Source organism: Scyliorhinus canicula, chromosome 3 (assembly GCF_902713615.1).
Source record: "Scyliorhinus canicula chromosome 3, sScyCan1.1, whole genome shotgun sequence".
Taxonomy (NCBI): Eukaryota; Metazoa; Chordata; class Chondrichthyes; order Carcharhiniformes; family Scyliorhinidae; genus Scyliorhinus; species Scyliorhinus canicula.
The window spans coordinates 170,731,314-170,753,157 of NC_052148.1; the positions used below are offsets into that span (position 1 = coordinate 170,731,314).

General features: G+C 44.6%; 1 protein-coding gene across 13 annotated transcripts in view; it reads right to left on the reverse strand.

The window, feature by feature from the left end:
* Positions 1–21,844, reverse strand: part of ptpn13 (protein tyrosine phosphatase non-receptor type 13) — a 367,703-nt gene that overhangs the window by 70,801 nt on the left and 275,058 nt on the right. For all 13 annotated transcript variants that reach the window (XM_038791751.1, XM_038791755.1, XM_038791749.1 and 10 more), the window contains 4 exons: positions 19,855–20,065; positions 19,424–19,582; positions 12,314–12,485; positions 2,819–3,029 (listed from right to left, as the gene is read on the reverse strand). In XM_038791751.1, the coding sequence (XP_038647679.1) occupies positions 2,819–3,029; positions 12,314–12,485; positions 19,424–19,582; positions 19,855–20,065 (753 nt within the window). The remainder of the gene's footprint in view (positions 1–2,818; positions 3,030–12,313; positions 12,486–19,423; positions 19,583–19,854; positions 20,066–21,844) is intronic.

The following is a 21,844-nucleotide window of genomic DNA, read 5'->3' on the forward strand; positions in this document are numbered from 1 at the left end:
CAAGGGTAAAAATTCAACTAGGTCCCCGCCAAGCTGAGGCACAGGGTGGAGAAACTGACCTCCACCCCAACAGGACCCGCCTCTGGGCAAACAGAGGGGCAAAAGCGGAAACATCTGCCCCCGCACCCGCCTACAGTCTGACACCCTGAAAATGGCTTCCAGGGGCCCTGGTTCCAAGTTATGTGTACTACCCCTGCAATGACACTGAAAACCTCCCTCCAATACACCTCCAACTTTGGGCAGGACCAAAACATGTGTACATAGTTTGCAGGGCTCCTCCCACACGTTCACATACATCCTCCACCCCCTCGAAGAGTCGTCTCATCCTCGCCCTCGTGAGGTGCGCCCTGTATAAGACCTTCAGCTGTATCAGCCACAACCTCTTGCATGAGGTTGAGGAGTTCACCATCTGGAACACCTCACACCACAAACCGTTTTCCTAGCCTCCCCCAACTTGGCTTAGATCCCCGTCCTCCCTGAAAATCCTCCTGCAGATCGCCAAGACCACCCCTTCTCCATTCCCCCTGCCTTCAATACCTTTTCCAACAACGAGGTGGTCGGCGCTACCAGGAAGCTCTGAACCTCCTTCCTAACAAAGTCTGAGAACTGCAGGTCTAAACCCTTCCCCTAGCCGCAGTCCATATTCTGCCTTCACAAACGGCACTGCCGCTTCCAACGTCTCAAAATAAAAGTCTTTTGAGCTGTAGGACACTACGCCAAACCACACACAGCTGTTTTATAGTGCCGTCTTCACTCGGCCAAAGACTGCCTGCCTCCTCGCCAACTCCACGATTTAAGTCCTGGTATATACCTATACCAGCTCCAGCGCATCGCACCGGCTGCTTCTACGTTGCCCAACTCAAGACATTCTCCTTCATGTGATGCCTATGGAAACACATAATCACCATTCTTAATGGCTCATTTGCCTTTGCTCTAGGCCTCAATGAGCCCGATCCAGTTCGTGATGCTCGGCCCCCTCCAAAACCACGCCATGTATCGACAGCCTCAGGACATTGCCCGAGGCCCATCCCCCGACGCTCCGCCCCCGACTGGCTGAGTTCCCGAAGGCGTGGGTCGCGTGTGGTCTCACCTGTCGGGAACTCAGCATGGAGGCTGCAGACTCAGTCCAGTGCCGCCACAGTCGGGGTAGGACCAATCTGCAGGCAGGTGGGGCATTATTCAGTGCTGGGGCACTGTTTTTGGGGGGGTGGGGGTGGTATGGGGCGCGCAAGCCGTCCTTGTTGGGAGGATTATTTTACGGGCTGGGTCTGCCAGTGGCCTCCGCCATGTAGCACGGCACAGCCGCTGCAGACCATCGCCGTGCGCAGCCACGGACCCAGCAATTCTCCGGGGTGTATCGGCATCTAGAGCCGGGTGCTTTACATTGCCGGCCTTCTAGCCCCCAGCAAAAAAGGGAAATCGGTGATTGTTTTGCGCCATTTTTTTCTGACGTAAAACACCACTGTTCCCATGCTGGCATGGGGACATCGCCCCAGAATCGAGGTTCCAGCCTATTCTCTTTGTTATATTTGTTGTTTCCATGGTTTGAACGATTTAAGTCTTATTTATAATTCTATTTGTTATGTTTTTATTGATATTAGTATTAGGGATTCTTGAAGACACTTGTATTTTATTGATTTTACTTTACTTGTGTTGCACACGCTGTGTGCCAGTTTCAACTCCTGGCCATGAATTTGATTCTTACAAAAGCTTTTTCTTTTATCTCATACTGGGTAGCTACCCTTCTACCTTCTTCATAGTAAAAATTTAGGAGGTACAGTCATGGACACTGTGCGGTGAAACATTTGAACTGCAATGTGAAGGCTAAAATTTATTCCACATGTTCGATAGCGACATGTCAAAAATCCAATAACACTCCCATTTCTGAGAACAACTATAAGCGTGGCTGAAAACAGGCAATGAGAATACAAGTGCACAAAAAAAAGCCAGAAAAGATGAATCGATCCAGCAAATCTGCCAGATCCCAACACGCTGTTACCTTCATACACCACCAACCTTTTCTCTGGCCTCTCCCAGATGATAGTGAGACAGTTAACCAATGGTGACTATGTGGGGGCGGGAAAGGGGCAGCAGTTATACAATCTCTTCGGTCAGTGGAGGAAAAACGTCTATGGATAATTTTGACTGGGTACTGGTGTAAAATGGAGGATGTGGATTCAGCCACTTGTGATACAACTCTCTTGATTTTGACTTGTGTTGCAATGTATGATTCGGAAAAAGCACAGCAATGGAGATAGCAGAGGAGAGGGATTAGCTTTCGACTGCAGTAGCACTGACACAATGGGCCACTATTTTCCTTCTGTTTAGTAAATTTTTTGTGCGTTATGTTTCTTGATCAGAGGATGAAGGCAGCCATGACATAGTGGAGGAATACAGGTGGAAGGTGACAGGGAGGGGCAGTGGAAGGCAGCAATGAGAAGGCAGAATCTGGAGTCCAACTAATGGAACTCCAAGCTTGAGGCTACTATTACCCCTCTTGCAGATACAGCTGTTACAACAGAGAGGCAACAGTGCCATCTACCTTGATGACAAGAAATAAGCAGAGTAAATAAACATAAGATTAATCACAATAGCATGGCAGAAAATAGGTGGTGGAGTAGGAAAATGTTAGAGGAAGTATCTGACATTGAACACAACATGCTCCACAACAGAGTTAAGTGTGGTTATGGTGTAGAGTTCCTACCAGTACAACGAAAAGACCATAAAAGAGGAGCCGTTAAATTTTTACTATACATTTTGCAATGCCACAATGTGCAACAAGAGGACCAATCGTACTATGTAAACAACCTCACAGTACCTTGTAACTTTTAAGGTGATGGCAGGACCTGCATTTTGAAGAGTTTTCCTTGCCTCATCTGTTGTCATTCCATGTGTGCTAATGCCATTAATATGATGGACAATGTCCAGTGGTTGCAGACTTCCTTCCATATCAGCAGCTGAACCTGGGGCGATGCCACTTATGTAAATTGTCTGATAAGCAGTATCACTGCCTCCTGCCACAGACAGGCCTGCATAAAAAAGCTTTATTTAGTTATACACTCAATTGCTCAATGCTGGGAAGTATTTAACTCTACGATTGTCTACATTTTGTAAAATACATGTCTCAAATTAATAAATTGTGATTTTTAAAAGATCGGTTATTTTGACGAATATGTAACAGTGGATAATGGGCAGCAATAAATTTTATGCCCCACCCTCAATTATTGTTTCATTTGAAATCAAACTGACCCCATTTATATAAAGTGCTCGGCACTTGATCTCTGATGCTACTGGACAGCAGCCAACACTGCTTAAAGTGAAAGTGCATTTTTGTAAATAAATATTTTGTTAGCTATTTCAAAATTTTTCTTATACATACATGGCATTACATTGTTCATGTTAACTAACATTTAACAATCCCTTCCTCAACCCGAAAATAATTAATTAACTAACTACTCCACTCCCATTCTAGTTGCTGACTGAGGTTAATTCCTTAAAGTGAGATATAACGGGCAGCACGGTGGCGCAGTGGGTTAGCCCTGCATCCTCACGGCGCCGAGGTCCCAGGTTCGATCCCGGCTCTGGGTCACTGTCTGTGTGGAGTTTGCACATTCTTCCCGTGTTTGCGTGGGTTTCGCCCCCACAACCCAAAAATGTGCAGGGTAGGTGGATTGGCCACACTAAAATTGCCCCTTAGTTAGAAAAAAATTATTGGGTGCTCTAAATTTTTTTTTTAAAGTGAGATATAAGATGCCATCTTTTCATTCCCTCAAATTAAATTTAACCTTCTCTAGGCTTAGAAACTCCATTAAATCTCCCAGTCATACTGAGGCACAGGATGGGGAAACTGGCGTCCACCCCAATAAGATCCGCCTCCTCACCACCAACGAGGCAAGGAGCTCCGGCAATTCCGACACCTGAATATGGCTCCAAGGGACTGGGTTCTAGGTCTAACTGTAACACTGCCGACACGGTGCTAAAGGTGTTCCAGAATTTCCTAAGATTCAGGCATGACCAAAACATGCGCACATGATTGGCCGGCCCCTTCCTGCATCTGCCACACATGTCCTCAACCCCTTCAAATCTGCAACTCATTCTCTACCTCATTAAATGTGTTTTGTGAACTACCTTTAGTTGTACTCGTGCCAACCTCATGCACGAGGTTGATGCATTTATCCTCCGTAAACGTTTGTAGCAAAGTCCTTCATCCAACATCTCCACCAATTCCTCCTCCCATTTGGCCATAACCCTATCCAGAGATTCTAATCTTGCTTTAAAAATTTTTCTATAAATAGCAGGGGTAACTCTCCCTTCTAACCCCAACATCATCATCTCCTCCAGCAAAAAAGGGCACAATATTGGGAACGTCATAGAGGTTTACAGCATGGAAACAGGCCCTTCAGCCCAACTTGTCCATGCAGCCTAGTTTCTACCACTAAATTAGTCCCAGTTGCCTGCATTTGGCTCATATCCTTCTGCACCCATCTTACCTATACAACTGTCTAAATGCTTTTTAAAAAACAAAATTGTACCCACCTCTACTACTGCCTCTGGCAGCTCGTTCCAGACACTCACCACCCTCTGTGTGAAAGAATTACTCCTCTGGACCCTTTTTTATCACTCTCCTCTCACCTTAAACTTAGACCCTCTAGTTTTAGACTCCCCTACCGTTGAGAAAAAATGTTTACTATCTCCCTTATCTATGCCCCTCATTATTTTATAGACCTCTAGAAGATCACCTTTAAGCCTCCTACGCTCCAGAGAAAAAAGTGCCTGCCTACCCAGCCTCTCCTTATTACTCAAACCATCAAGTCCCAGTAGTATCCTAATATAATAATAATCTTTATTGAGGGCAGCACGGTGGCGCAGTGGGTTAGACCTGCTGCCTCATGGCGCCGAGGTCCCAGGTTCGATCCCGGTTCTGGGTCACTGTCCGTGTGGAGTTTGCACATTCTCCCAGTGTTTGCGTGGGTTTCGCCCCCACAACCCAAAGATGTGCAGGCTAGGTAGACTGGCCACACTAAATTTCCCCTAAATTGGAAAAAATAATTGGGTACTCTAAACTTAAAATAATAATAATCTTTATTGTCACAAGCCAGCTTACATTAACATTGCAGTGAAGTTACTGTGAAAAGCCAGATCTAGTAAATCTAGTATGAAAAGGGTTAAAAATATTAAATTCTAACTATGAAATCCTGAGCAAAGAAGAGTTTTCATATGGAGACAAATGCACTGGAAGGTTAGTTAACTTATTATATTCCTCTATTTTTGGTAACTGGTTCAAGGATGCCACCTAAAGAATAGTGCATATTAGGAGCGACTCTAACATAGCGATAAAGCAAGTAACAAAATCATGCTGAAAAGGGAAAACGTTTAATGAAATACGTTGAGGATCTCCTTTATGAAAGTCCGTTTCAGTGCATATCTGAAGGCCTCCCTCCTTGCGAGTTTATATTTCTCTCAATTCTTTAAATGTTGCAAAATGACCTTAAAGAAACAAGTCTTTCAATGTGGTCACACCTTTTTCCTCCCAGTCTTCAAACCTAGCGTTTATTCTTGCAAGTTTAGACAAGATGTTTTTCGCAGGCTGGCATTAGTTTTGGCCCTGACCATAATTTAAAACGTTTGTGAAACTGCTTCCATATCTTCAATGCTGACACTACAACTTGGCTCTTTGAGTATTTCCGTGGCATCAATGGGAGTGGCGCTGCAGCCCCGAACCTTTACATGCCCCTTCCTTCATCAGCACCCAAACCGTAACTGGTTCCCTAACCAGTATCCAACCTTCTCAGCACTTGCCGCCCAGTAATAGACCTAAGATTCAGCAGGGCTAGTCCGCCCGATTGTCGCTCCCTCTGAAGTAATGATTTACAACTTCTAGGAACCCCACCAGCCCATATAAACGAAGAGATCAATCTTTCTACCCTCATAAAAAAAGCTTCAGATAAAAAGACCGGGAGACACTGAAATAAAAACAAAAACTGTGGCACAACATTCATTTTTACCACTTGCAGTTGGCCTGCAAGCGATAGGGGCAGACGATCCCACCTTTGTAGTTCTTTGTAAAATGTAATTTATGGATCTGAGTCCAGCCTCGAGCTATGTCTACCCAGAATTACCTAAAGTGGTTTGTTTTATATATCTATATATTCTGAGCTCATTTCATTCGTTCGCGGACTTGCCCTCAGATCTGCATATAATAATTTGACCCAAGCAGCGCACTTAGGCCCAATTCCAAACTGTTCCAATAGCACAAACAAATATTTCCATTCGACTCTATCGAACGCCTTCTCTGCATCTAATGAGAGTATCACCTCCTGTTCTTTCCCCTCTGCTGTAGTCAAAACCACGTTTAACAGGCGTCGTATATTTAAAGCTAACCGTCTCCCCTTTACGAAGCCCGTCTGGTCTTCCCCTACTATCCACAACAGGCAATTATCTAATCTAAGAGCTCATACATTTGTCAATATATCAACATCCACATTTAATAATGATATTGGTCGACATGACTCACACTCCATCGGATCTTTATCCTTTTTCAACAATAGTGAAATTGAAGCTTGCTTCATCGTCTTTGGAAGCATCTTCTCTTTACTGCATCTTCAAACATCATTACCAGTAGTGGAGCCAGCTTATCATAAATTTCTTATAGAACTCCCACCAGGAATCCATCCCATCCTGCTGTCTTACCCGTCTGCACCTTCCCCATTGCAATATGGATTTCCTCAACCTCTATGGGTCCCTCCAGTCCGGCCTTATCTTCTGAATCTAGAACGGGAAATTTCAATTCTTCGAAAATATTTGCATATCCCATTCAATCCCCAGGGACTCTGATCTATACAAATTTCTATAAAACTTTTCAAACACCTTATTCACCTGTTCTCGTGCTGACACCAACCTCCCTGTTTCATCCCGGCCCTATGATCCCCCTCGAGGCCGCCTGCCGCCTAAGTTGGCTTGCCAACATCCGACTAGCTTTGTCCCATATTCAGACACCACCCTTCTAACTCGTCTTAACTGTCGTACCGCTTTCCTAGTAATAGCAAATTAAACTTAATCTGAAGCTCCTTTCTGTTGATCAATAACTCTGGTGTGGGTTTCTCTGCATTCTTCCATCTTCAAAATTTTATCCACTCGTCATTGTTGTTCCCTTACTTCCCTATCCATCTGTGCCTTGTACGAGATCATTTCCCCCCACACTATTCCCAAACCAGTGAGGACGAGACCTCCCCGTATTTAGAACATAGAACATACAGTGCAGAAGGAGCCAGTCGGCCCATCAAATCTGTACCGACCCACTTAAGCCCTCACTTCCACCCTATCCCCGTATTATTATGCACAATACATTCATCGATAATTCCACTCATCTTTTGCAAAAACCCGAATCTGCCAACAACCCCACATCCACCTGCCATGGCGGTCTTTGAATCGGGGCCTTCTCCAAGACTATTCTTACCAAGTGTGGGGCATGGTCTGAAATAACAATGGCGGAATAATCCATTTTCCTCACCCCCCCCCAGTAATAACAACCTCCCTGTGATGAAAAAAAAATCAATCCTTGAATATATAGTGTGTACTGGAGAAAAGAAGGGTGTAAAAACCACCATGCGTCTACGCGCCCCCCTCTCCTTCATAAATGCTGCCAACACTTTTGCCCCACCTAAATGTGTGTTGATTCGAATAATCTAATTTTGGGTTCAGTACAGTGTTTAAATCTCCACCTAAAGCCAACTGATGTGTATCTAGACTTGGAATGGCTGCCACCAGCTTTTACATAAATCCTATATCGTCCCAGTTCAGGTCTCTGTGCAACTGATCTTTCCTCCATTATACCTTTGATGATGATGTCTCTGACCCCTTGATTTATTATTACTTGTCCCATCTGAAAGGTAACCATTTTGCTCAACAATATTGCCACCCCTCAGGCCCCATGAAAACCTGAGTGGAACATCTGACACCCATTCTTGCTGGAGCCATAACTGATCATTTACCCTTAAATGGGCCTCCTGTAGCAGCACCACGTCGACTTTCAAACTCTTCAGATGTGAGAGGACCCTTGCCCTCTTCACTGGACCTCCCAGTCCCCTTACATTCCAAATCACAAACCGGACTCACCTCTCCTCTCTACCCATTCAACCATCACCCTTCTGCGGGGCATGTCTGTCCCCTCGCCAGTATTTCCAATTCCTCACCTCATTTTTATAACTTTTGGCCTCACCCACCGGGTGAGCCCTACCCTTCTTACATAATTCCGTCAGCCAGTTTTCCCAACCCCCCATTTTGACAACAAACAACAAGGAAAATTTCTGAAAACTGAAATGGCTTGCAGAAGCCATTTCTGCAGAAGCACTAACAGGGCACCATCCAGCTTTTCCAATGCTACTTTTGAGGACTTGATATAGGCGGTATGGTAGAGGGGAATTGTCTTCTCAGCCAGGACAGAAAATCCTGTGGAAACACCTCCCTTGTCAGCGGGGACAAATGACAGAAGAGATCACTGCCAGGCTGCTTGCTCCGAGGACATGGTTGAAATGCCACAAAAGATTCAATGACCTCACCAGTCATCAAGGTTAAAAACACTGCTCTTACTCCCCGCTGCCATCTCCAACCTTGTTACCAGTGCTTCTCCTGTCCTCTACTTCCCATTAAACTGCTTCAACCACTGCAGTATATTTAATCACACCACTTCCTCCTGACACACTACAGTTGTTTAATAATTTTTTCTTCACCACAAATAAAAGCACCAAGTATAGACACCTGTGTTTATATTTTCAGTGAAATGAGGGCAAGATTCATAAAATTGGACTGAAGTAAGACAACCTGATGGCATTAGTAAGGGCAGTGGTGAACTCACAAGGCTCCTTATGCCGCACCTTCCAAATCCACAACAACTATATCTAGAAGGGCAAGAATAGCAATTGCATGGGACCACCAACACCTTGGAAGTCCCCTTCAAGTTACTCATCATCCTGACTTGGAAATACATTACCATTCCTTCAGTGTCACTGGGGCAAAATCATGGAACGTCCTCCCTAATAGCACAGTATGTGTACTTGCACCATCTGGACTGCAGCAATTTAAGAAGTCAAGTCACCACCAACTTCCCAAGGGCAATCAGGGATGGGCAACACTGGCCTACCCAGCAATGCCAACATCCCGTAAGAAATGAACTTAAAAAAAGATAAGGGTTGTAGGACTGTTGGTGTCTTAGGAACTGTTCTTACTCTTCATGCTGCTCAGGTGGTGGTAAGGTTGGTCATCCAGGAGGGAAAAACTATGGAGCATGCAGCAGAGGATTGCAAATCTGGATACCCTCTCAGGGCTGTACTATAAAACTCCCGCCAATTGGCCAGGCAGTAATGCGGTCGGACTTCACCAGTTGCCGCCTGGAAGGAGACTGTAGCGTAAAATGTCAGGTTCATGGTCAGCCCGACAGCTAGAGTGTGCTGTGTATGCCTTGGTATGGGATTTGTGCTTTGGATACTGACGGAGCAGCCCGATCCAGTAAGGCAGATAGCATATTTCCACTTGGTAATAAGCCCACCATGTTTGATGCGTAGTTGCCGGTTTTGCACTCAGTGCCATCGGGTTACTAAATTTCCGTAATTCATCAATTTAAAAACTCCAATCAAATTGGTGAGACAACAGTTCCTCTTCCAGGGAACATAATTGCGTCAGCTGTGGCTCAGTTGGCTCTTACCTCTGAGTCACAAGCTTCCAGGTTCAAATTTCACTCCCGGATTTCAACATTACCACAAAGGCTGACACTCCAGTACACTAGTGGGGAGTGCTTCACTGCCAAAGGGGCTGTCTTTCAGATCAGTCATTTAAGGCCCTGTCTGCCATGTGGGAATAAAAGTCCCAATGACATTATTTTGAAGAAACGCAGAGGAGTTACCTCCAGTGCCTGGGCCAATCTTTATCCCTTAATTTTTTAAAAAAATGTTTTTTATTGAGTTTTCATATTTTATATTGAACAAATAACAAATTATTAGAGAGAGAGAGAAAAAAAACACGCAAAAATTAACATGTATATTTACAGGTAAGCATCTTCGTAATATCAACTGTGGCTGCCCCCTTTAGCCGGCTTACATATTTTACATTCCCCAATATGGCCGAGGCACATGTTTATAGGCATTTATTTACAGTTTGGTTTTGGGCCTTAGCTAGCCATCAAACCCCCATAACGAACCCGAACCCCCCCCCCCCCCCCCCCCCCCCCGGCCTTCTTCCCCCGGTTCCTGTCCATTTTCCCCTGACTCTTGGCCACCCGACTATTCTTCTTTATGTTCGTTGGCCACAAACAGGTCCCGGAACAATTGGGTGAATGGCTCCCACGTTCTGTGGAAGCCGTCGTCCGAACCTCGGATGGCGAATTTGATTTTCTCCATTTGGAGAGATTCCGAGAGGTCGGACAGCCAGTCTGCAGCTCTGGGCGGTGCTGCTGACCGCCAGCCAAACAGGATTCTACGGCGGGCGATCAGGGAGGCAAAAGCAAGGGCGTCCGCCCTCCTCCCCAGGAATAGATCTGGCTGGTCTGAAACCCCGAAGACCGCCACTATCGGGCATGGCACCACCCTCACCCCCACCACTTTGGACATAGCCTCGAAGAAGGCTGTCCAGTACTCCACAAGTCTGGGGCAAGACCAGAACATGTGGGCGTGGTTGGCCGGGCCTCTTTGGCACCGTTCACATCTGTCCTCGACCTCCGGGAAGGACCTACTCATATGGTTTCTTGTTAAATGGGCTCTATGTACCACTTTTAATTGCGTCAGGCTGAGCCTTGCACACGTGGAGGTGGAGTTGACCCTACGCAGTGCTTCACTCCAGAGTCCCCACCCTATCTCAATCCCCAGGTCGTCCTCCCATTTCATTCTTGTTGCGTCCAGTACGGTGTCACCCCTTTCTACCAGTCGGTCATACAAGTCGCTACAGTTCCCTTTCTCTAGGATACTTGCGTCCAGTAGGTCTTCCAGTAGTGTCTGTCGTGGCGGTTGTGGGTACGTCCTTGTCTCCTTTCGTAGGAAGTTTTTGAGCTGCAGGTACCGTAGCTCGTTCCCCCCAGCTAGCCGAAATTTCTCTGTCAGTTCGTCCAGTGTTGCGATCCTGTCGTCCATGTATAGGTCCCTGACTGTCAGTGTCCCCCCGTCCTGCCTCCACCTTTTGAAGGTGGCGTCAGTCAGTGCTGGTGTGAACCTATGGTTGTTGCAGATGGGAGCCTTGTCCGACATTTTGGTCAGGCCAAATTGCTGCCGCAGTTGGTTCCAGGATTGGAGGGTGGCTGTCACCACTGGGCTGCTGGAGTGTTTTTTGGGTGGGGTTGGGAGTGCTGCCGTGGTGAGGACCCGGAGGGCTTTATCCCTTAATTAACATGACAAAACAGATTACCTGGTCACATCTTATTGTGGTTTGTGGGAGCTTTTTGTGCACAAAACGACTACCTCATGACCCACGTTACGACAATGGCTACACTTCCAAAATACTTAATTGGCGGTAAATTTCTTTGAGACACCCAGTAGTCGTGAAAAGTCATGAAAAATAAATATGAATCTTTTTTTCTAATATATTCTAAGCAAGTTAAAACACGAGTCTATAGCTTCCTGATTCTGATTTGCTGCCCTTTCTAAACAGACACCACTTGGGCCTCTCGCCAGTCAATGGGAACGATCAAAGACTTGGCAAATTTCTTGCCTGTTATTTTTGACTCTCCACAATGTGTCAAATAGAAACTGGCATTTTGCCAACTTTCTCTGATTTTGCCTAGGTTTCCTGGGGTCCAATGTCCCCTCTGAATCTCCCTTGGTTTGACAGGGGGGAAAAAAGCCTTGTAAAATGCTCAAACAACAGGCTTTAAATTGGCAAGAAGCTTTAATGATCCCAAACCTTATATTAAAAAAGACTTTAATTTGGTTTTAATTTTGGATCCAGCATGTGTCACAGGAGAATCTACAATAAAACACCCTCATAACAGGTCATGCCTTTCTATCAAAATAAAATTTGTTTAGTCACTCTATCATTATTATTTTAACACATGCATTTCATTTGAAGTGCTGTTTTTAATCGACAGTATTAACTCTAGACAACCAAAGTTGTGGCACTATTCTAAATTACAAACCAGCATATGCTAAGGTAGCGGTACACATTCCCTATGACAGGCTCAGATCCAGGTACAATCCACAGTTCGAGAGACAGAAAGGACAGATGTCCCAGTAACATTGAGAGCATCTCAATTAAATTTGGTCACAATATACGCTGTTCAAATCGTGAACTTCTATTACAAACATAATAAGCAGAATGGCTTGAAAAGCTTTACCTAGTTCATGCTCGTGGCACTTCATTGTGATATCTGGGAGCATATGAGGATTTGCTGGAAACTCTGGTACTTCCAGGATCCGTCCAATTACTAAAGTGACTGTGTCTGGGATTGATCGAAGAAAATCCACTGCTTCTGGATGGCTCATGCTGGTGATGTCAAAGCCATTCACCTACAACGAGCAGTGGCAAAAGAACTAAAGCTATTATCATGTAAGACACATCTTCCAAATAAATGAGTCATCTAACTGAACTCCCATTCGCACGCTTACTGTATCTCTGCTTGTGCTTGGACTTGTTTTGTCTAAAAGGTTTTTGCTCATATGAAGCCAAATTTGCAATCTTATTCTGTTGGATATTCAACTGAGAATATGAAACATTGTACCTATTAATTGTTAAAATCTAATTGGTTAACACTATCAGCACATCAAATGCTGTATAAAAATGTCTATCAATGTTTTTTTTATGAAATACTTTGTTGCATTTTTAAAAGGACTGCCAGTATAGACTTGCTCTGGCAAAATAGTTGAAGCTACTCGGCCTCTTTACAGGCAGGGTATCCAAGAATTAGCACACTAATCATTTGGATTTTAACCATTTATAGGAATGCTATTATATACTGGGTGAGGGATTTGGAAATCAGACTATTCTTATTTTCATTCTTTTTAAATTGCATTGAAAATAAAACAATTGAACACTTGGATCAATGCCATAACATAACACTGCTAGTTCAGTCACTGCTGAGAATAAAAAAATAACTGGGACAAGAGATGATGGACCAGTCACTTAACACAATCACTGAGACTTGTTTTACCAGATCACAAGATAATTACATTTTTAAAAAGGCAAAATACAGTGGAGATTAAAATAAAAACAAAAAGTGCTGAAAAAACTCAACAGGTCTGGCAGCACCTGTAGAAAAAGTAACATTAATGTCTTGAGTCCAATATTTCCAATATCCGAAGAGTCATACTGGACTCGAAACGTTACCTCTTGTTACGCACTTCACAGATACTGTGAGACCCACTGAGCTATTACAGCATTTCCTGCTTTTATACAAAATAATTACACGTTGAGAGGTCGTCTGACTCAAGATAATTACAGATTAGATGACTGTTGACTCATCTTAACTCATCTGTATAGAAAAACTCCGATCTCTCCATTTCATCACTGTAAATGATTCTCAGATTTCACCCTTCACTACTCTAGTGAAATCTATTCCAAATGCTCCCTTATGCCAGTCATTTGTGCTTGACTACTTTTGAACTTGCATTCACATGTCACCCAGTTTTTAATATTCGAGATTTATTTTTTCCAATTTGTTTAGCTAACTTATATAATGTCGATGTGGAGATGCCGGTGTTGGACTGGGGTGAGCACAATAAGAGTTCATACAACACCAGGTTAAAGTCTAACAGGTTTCTTTTGAATCACTAGCTTTCAGAACACTGCTCCTTCCTCAGGTGAATGAAGAGGTGTGTTCCAGAAACATATATATAGACAAAGTCAAAAATGCAAGCCGACACTTTGAATGCGGGACTTTGCTGGTAATTAAGTCTGCAGGTCCAGTCGGAGCAACTGGAGAGAGGGATAATCTCAGGTTAAAGAGATGTGAACTGTCTCAAGCCAGGACAGTCGGTAGGATTTCGCAAGCCTAGGCCAGATGATGGGGGGTGAATGTAATGCGACATGAATCCAAGGTCCTGGTTGAGGCTGTACTCATGTGTGCGGAACTTGGCTATACGTTTCTGCTCAGCGATTCTGCATTGTTGCGCGTCCTGAAGGCCGCCTTGGAGAACGCTCACCCGGAGATCAGAGGCTGAATGCCCTTGGCTGCTGAAGTGTTTCCCGATTGGAAGGGAACATTCCTGCCTCGCGATTGTCGTGCTATGTCCGTTCATCCGCTGTCGCAACGTCTGCATGGTCTCGACAATGTACCATGCTTCGGGACATCCTTTCCCGCAGCGTATGAGGTAGACAACGCTGACCGAGTCGCACGAGTATGTATCACGTACCTGGTGGGTGGTGTTCTCACGTGTAATGGTGATACCCATATTGATGATCTGGCATGTCTTGCAGGGATTGCCATGGCAGGTTGTGTCGTGTCGTGGTCACTGTTCTGAAGGCTGGGTAGTTTGCTGCAAACAATGATTTGTTTGAGGTGCATGGTTGCTTGAAGGTAAGTAGTGGGGGTGTGGGGATGACCTTGGCAAGATGTCGGAGCAGCAGGGTAGCATGGTGGTTAGCATAAATGCTTCACAGCTCCAGGGTCCCAGGTTCGATTCCCGGCTGGGTCACTGTCTGTGTGGAGTCTGCACGTCCTCCCCCTGTGTGCTTGGGTTTCCTCCGGGTGCTCCGGTTTCCTCCCACAGTCCAAAGATGTGCGGGTTAGGTGGATTGGTCATGCTAAATTGCCCGTAGTGTCCTAATAAAAGTAAGGTGGGGGGGGTTGTTGGGTTACGGGTATATGGTGGATACGTGGGTTTGAGTAGGGTGATCATGGCTCGGCACAACATTGAGGGCCGAAGGGCCTGTTCTGTGCTGTACTGTTCTATGTTCAGCTTCATCGATGACATGTTAAAGGCTGCGAAGATGTCGTAGTTTCTCCACTCCGGAGAAGTTCTGGACGACGGAGGGTACTCTTGTCGGTTGTGTCCCTTGTTTGTCTTCTGAGGAGGTCAGTGCGTTTTTTTGCTGTGGTTCATCAGAACTGTCAATCGATGAGTTGAGCACCATATCCCGTTCATACGATGACATCTTTCAGTGTCTGTAGATGTCTGTTAAGCTCCTCCTCGTCTGAGCAGATCCTGTGTATACGGAGGGCTTGTCCATAGGGAATGGCTTCTTTAATGTGTTTAGGGTGGAAGCTGCAGAAGTGGAACATCGTGAGGTTATCCGTGGTCTTGCAGTAAAGCGAAGTACTGAGGCGACCGTCCTTGATGGAGATGAGTGTGTCCAAGAATGCAACTGATTTTGGAGAGTAGTCCATGGTGAGTCTGATGGTGGGATGGAACTTATTGATGTCATCGTGCAGTCATTTCAGTGATTCTTCACTATTGAAAAAAAATGTCATTGATGTTCAATGTACATCGATGGTCAAGCAAATTCACACTGGGGAGAGGCCATTTGCCTGCGCTAAGTGTGGGAAGGGATTCACTCGGTCATCCGACCTGCAGAAGCACCAGCGCATTTACACTGATGAGAGACCATTTCAATGTCCAGACTGCGGGAAGTGTTATAACATTTCTGGGGAACTGATGCGCCATCAACGTGTTTACACTGACGAGAGACCATTTAGGTGCTCTCACTGAGGGACTGGGTTCAGACGATCATCTGACCTCGCTGTACATCAGCGAGTTCACACTGGAGAGAGACCATTCACCTGCTCAGAGCGTGGGAGGGGATTCACCGCTTCATCCGACCTGCTGACACACCAACAAGGCCACAGAGCAGATACATTAACGGTGTTCAAAAGGCACCTTGACAGACACGTAGATAGGATGGGTAGAGGGATACGGCACAAGGAAGTGTTGATGCTTTTGGCCAAGGTTGGTATCATGACCGGCACAGGCTTGGAGTGCCAAAGGGCCTGTTCCTGTGCTGTATTATTCTTTGATGTATCTGGTGTATAACGTCGGTTGAAGGTCCTGTGCAGTGAGGAGGTCTTGTTCAAACTTGTGCATAAAGATGTTGGCATATTGAGGTGCAAATTTGGTCCCCATGGCTGTTCCATATGTCTGGATGAAGAACTTGTTATCGAAGATGAAGACGTTGTGATCCAGGATGAAGCGGATGAGTTGCAGAATTGTGTCTGGAGACTGGCAGTTGTCGGTGTTGACTACTGAGGCTTTTGCAGCAATGCCGTTGTCATGGGGGATGCTGGTGTAGCATGTCAAGACGTCCATTGTGACGAGGAGTGTTTCTGGTTCAACTGGTCCATGGGTGCTGAGTTTCTGTAAGAAGTCCGTCGTTTTGCGACAGAAGCTGGGTGTTTCTTGTACGATGAGTTTCAAGATGCCCTCAATGTAGCCAGAGAGGTTCTCACGCATGATCCCATTGTCTGATACAATAGGACAGCCTGGTGTGTTGGCCTTGTGTATTTTTGGGAGGCAGTAGAGATCTCCAACGCGGGGAGTACCTGGGATGAAAACTGAATCTGGATCCAAGGTCTTGATCAGTCTGTTGAGTTGGCGGGTGTGTCGGATCTGCAAGTAACTGTCTGTAGTGTTCCTGGTTTTTGAGTTGTCGGTACACTTCTTTGCAGTAGTCTGTTCTGTTCAGTATGACGGTGGCCCTCCTTTATTTGCTGGTTTGATGATGATGTTGCGGTTGGACTTGAGAGCGCGGATGGCATTGAGTTGTGCTTGGTGACGTTCGGGGCTTGTGAATGCAACTGATGAATCTGGCATTGACGTGACTCCTGACGGCTTGAGCATACATGTTCCGCACACGAGTATGGCTTCAACTGGCACCTTGGACTCATGTCACATTACATTCACCCCCCACCATCTGGCCAGCGTTTGCAAAATCCTACCAACTTTCCTGGCTTGAGACAATTCACACCTCTTTAACCTGTGATTATCCCTCTCTCCAGTTGCTCCGTCTGGACCTGTAGACTTAATTACCTGCAAAGACCCATATTCAAAGTATTGTCTTGTATTTTTGACTTTGTCTATATATATGTTTATATAATGTTGTCAGACCACCTCTCGGACACATCCTTTTGAAGAGGAAAAGCACAGATTTTCCTTAGTCTTTTTTCATAATCATAAAATTTACAGTGCAGAAGAGCCATTCGGCCCATCAAGTCTGCACCGGCCCTTGGAAAGAGCACCCTACTTAAGCCCACACCTCCACCCATAACCAAGTAACTCCACCTAACCTTGTTTTGGAAACTAAGGGCAAATTAGTATGGCCAATCCACCTAACCCGCACATCTTTGGACTGTGGGAGGAAACCGGAGCATCTGGGGGAAACCCACGCAGACACAGGGAGAACGTGCAGACTCCACACAGACATTGTCAGGAATCGAACCCAGGTCCCTGGCGTTTTGAAGCAACAGGGCTAACCACTGTGCTAGCGTGCTGCTCTCGGTCTCTGACACTAGCAATCAGCCTCATGGTGCACCTTGGCACTTCCTTCCACACTTCAATGTCTCCTTTAGATCTCAAAAATAAAACTGAGCACTCATGGTGTGGGCTGACTAAAAAACTGTGCAAATTGACCAGGACATCCTGTGATATTATCCACGGATTTGGCTATGCAGTTCAATATGTTATTGTCTTTGTTGTTTGCTGCTCTGTAATGCTTATGCCTGTTGAGAACTGAATCTACCAAGACTCCTCTGTCACTTTCAAATTATTTCCTGAGCTATTTTCAACAACATCCATGCAGTAAATGTGCCTCTCACGTTTCCCTCCTAGATGTAATAACTTGCTCGTCAGCAATAAATTTCATGTGGCATTGTTTTACCCACGTATCTATTCTCTCAGTCTCGTTCTTCAATTTCCATGTTGCTTCCTTTGATTCCCCTGCTCCTTTCCTTTGGAATCATCTACAAATCTTACTGATCTGCATGCAATTTCGGAATCCAAATCAATTAGAAACAGGAGTAGTCTTGGTTACAGATTTGACTTCAACAAATAACCACATGCATGAAGCCTTCTTGATTGAACATAGAACAGTACAGCACAGAACAGGCCCTTCGGCCCTCGATGTTGTGCCGAGCAATGATCACCCTACTCAAACCCACGTATCCACCCTATACCCATAACCCAACAACCCCCCCTACTTTTTAGGACACTACGGGCAATTTAGCATGGCCAATCCACCTAGCCCGCACATCTTTGGACTGTGGGAGGAAACCGGAGCATCTGGGGGAAACCCACGCAGACACAGGGAGAACGTGCAGACTCCACACAGACATTGTCAGGAATCGAACCCAGGTCCCTGGCGTTTTGAAGCAACAGGGCTAACCACTGTGCTAGCGTGCTGCTCTCGGTCTCTGACACTAGCAATCAGCCTCATGGTGCACCTTGGCACTTCCTTCCACACTTCAATGTCTCCTTTAGATCTCAAAAATAAAACTGAGCACTCATGGTGTGGGCTGACTAAAAAACTGTGCAAATTGACCAGGACATCCTGTGATATTATCCACGGATTTGGCTATGCAGTTCAATATGTTATTGTCTTTGTTGTTTGCTGCTCTGTAATGCTTATGCCTGTTGAGAACTGAATCTACCAAGACTCCTCTGTCACTTTCAAATTATTTCCTGAGCTATTTTCAACAACATCCATGCAGTAAATGTGCCTCTCACGTTTCCCTCCTAGATGTAATAACTTGCTCGTCAGTAATAAATTTCATGTGGCATTGTTTTACCCACGTATCTATTCTCTCAGTCTCGTTCTTCAATTTCCATGTTGCTTCCTTTGATTCCCCTGCTCCTTTCCTTTGGAATCATCTACAAATCTTACTGATCTGCATGCAATTTCGGAATCCAAATCAATTAGAAACAGGAGTAGTCTTGGTTACAGATTTGACTTCAACAAATAACCACATGCATGAAGCCTTCTTGATTGAACATAGAACAGTACAGCACAGAACAGGCCCTTCGGCCCTCGATGTTGTGCCGAGCAATGATCACCCTACTCAAACCCACGTATCCACCCTATACCCATAACCCAACAACCCCCCCTACTTTTTAGGACACTACGGGCAATTTAGCATGGCCAATCCACCTAGCCCGCACATCTTTGGACTGTGGGAGGAAACCGGAGCACCCGGAGGAAACCCACGCACACACGGGGAGGACGTGCAGACTCCGCACAGACAGTGACCCAGCCGGGAATCGAACCTGGGACCCTGGAGCTGTGAAGCATTTGTGCTAACCACCATGCTACCCAACATTGATGTTAAGGTACATCATGTTGCACTTTGAGGAAAGCTCATGAACCTTAAACATGAGCTGTTTCTCACTCCACAGATACTGCCTGATCTTATAAATATTTCCAGCATCATTTGTTTTTATTTCAGGTTTACAGCATTCGTAGTATTTTGCTTTCTGATGTTATGTCAATACCCATTTCGGGTAATTACTTTTGTTGGGCTTACCGTTATTAATCTGTCACCAGGTCTTAGTCTTCCATCACTTTTTGCAGGGTCCTGGATTATGTCATGTATGTAACAACCAACGTTAGCATCCCCTTTCGTGACAGTAAATCCCAGACTCCCCTTTTCTGATTTCTTCAAAGTAACATGCATTTCTGCTTCCTGTGGCAAAGGAAATTGTTGAGTAAGTTACAGCAGACACTGACACAAAAACAAAAATCTACCTGCATTCTCACCAGACTAACCTATCTTGTACATTAAAAAAAGCCTGAAATTAAAGTGAACACATTTTAATTGTAGTGAGTTTTCATTCTCTGTTCAAACAACAAGATGGTAACGGAGAAATCAACCACAAATTAAACCCTTTGTTGTCATTACTTCAAACTGATTATTCTGTCAAACAATGTAGCAAGTAACCAATCATTAATATTTACAGGCTGTAATTCAGTTTCTTCCTCCTCCTCTTCAAGGTCCTGATGCGGTGCTGACGCAGTTGCTCTATCTAAAGAGGCTGAAGATTCCATTTCAGATCTCGAACTGGAACTAATGCACTTCTCGTCCACTGGGGTGGGAGAGGGAACCTCAGGTTCAAGTCTGAAGCCTTGCTGCGGCACAAGGTCTAGAAGCATTGGTGAAGGTGGCTTTCTAGAATACAAGTAAGATTAAAAACAACTTAAACTGGGGAAGTCTACATTAATCATCAAAATCACAAGTAAACGTTATTCAATAAAAGGTGCATATTTTGTGTTATATCTTGTAATTTTTCTAATTGCTTAGATTAAATCAGACATTTTTGAAAAAAAGTGGCATGTAGAGATATCTATTGATAACCTGATCATTCGATACATTTCCACCTTCCAATAATCTAATGGAAAATTTAAGTGTTCATATTGTCTGATCCCACATCTGTTCCATCACCAAGTAACATCTTTGTTCTTGGTGCAGTAAAATAGCTGACAATTTCCACCCAGTGGATAACGGATAGAAATGAGAGCCGAAGAGTAGAATTAGCCCCACCACTCTGTGGCCCTGGAACCGTGCTCGGCCCTGGCATCTTGCGTGGCCCCTTCCACAAGCTAATTGTACCTGAACTGTGTGTACCTTTGTGTTGGTGAACATGAATATCTCTCTTCCTTTATAACCTTCTTTAATCACCTTTTACACAGGGACAGAATAAAGTTTACTGCTTTTCATTGAGAAATAAAAGGATTTTCCGTTCAAAAAACACCTTTAACAATCCTGAAAATGCCCCAAATTTTCAAATTAAGTATAATTGAGGTGCTTTCAATGTGATAACATAGGAAAGCACAACAGCCAACTTGCACAACAACCCTTAGATGGCAATGACGTACCCTGATTCATTCAGTGATATCGGGTGACTGGTACTGAGATCACTAATAGGACTTTCCTGCATTTCTTAAAATCGCACTGTAGGGTCTTTTATGTCTACCTGGGGCAGCAGATGGGACCTCTGTTAATTATCTCATGTGAAAGATTCTTGACTTGAAAGTTTTAGGCTCAAATCCTGCTTCAAGATCTCGGCACATATTTTACGCTTAAACCCCAGTGGAGTAAAGAGGGAATGTTGCATTACCAAAGCTGCTATCTTTTAGCCGAGATGTCCATCAGTTGTGGGGGATATAAACAATCTCAGTGAAGGGAATTCTCCCAGTGCCCTGGTTCAATTTTCTTGAGCAGAATCATTATCACCACCAAAATTAGATTATTTGCTTATTCATCTCATTAGCATACATAATTGGCTATTGCCTACATTCACCAATGGAGAGAAAAGCAAAACTGGACGACTGCATTTTGTTTTTAGTTTCAATGAGACTAAAGTAGAAAAAACAATATTAGGAAAAGTTAAGTTGGTTTCATCCTTCAATTGAGAATCAACCAGGAGGCCTTCAAACAAATCAAAGATCCTATTCAATACAGAGACACTGAATGAAGCAGCTGGTTAAGGCATACTGCGCTAAAATTCAATGAGGGTGCTTCCAGCTCCTGCTGTAATATCATGGGAAACTGACAAAAACGTAAGAAAAATGTCTGGAAATGATTGTTTATACCACTTTAATGAGGGCTCTGTAGGCCACCTGCTGAAATTATGACAAACAATTAGGTAAAATTTCCAAACCTTTTTCCCTACATCTGGACTGGGGTTCAATCCAAAACAAATTAAATGAAAAGCATTCATCACTCGGTTGGTTGCAAAGTTATCAAGAATAATAATTAAATGCAGTTTCAACCCTTGTAGGGGAGGTGCCGTAGCAAAATCTCAAAAGAACTAGACTCAACTTGCAATGATACAGAAAAAAGTTACAAGCATGGGTGGTATGAAGTGGCAAACTCAAACTGCTGCAACTCCATGGCTTCATCCCTCCGAATTGCTAATCTCTTTCAGTTCTATAACCCTCTGAAACG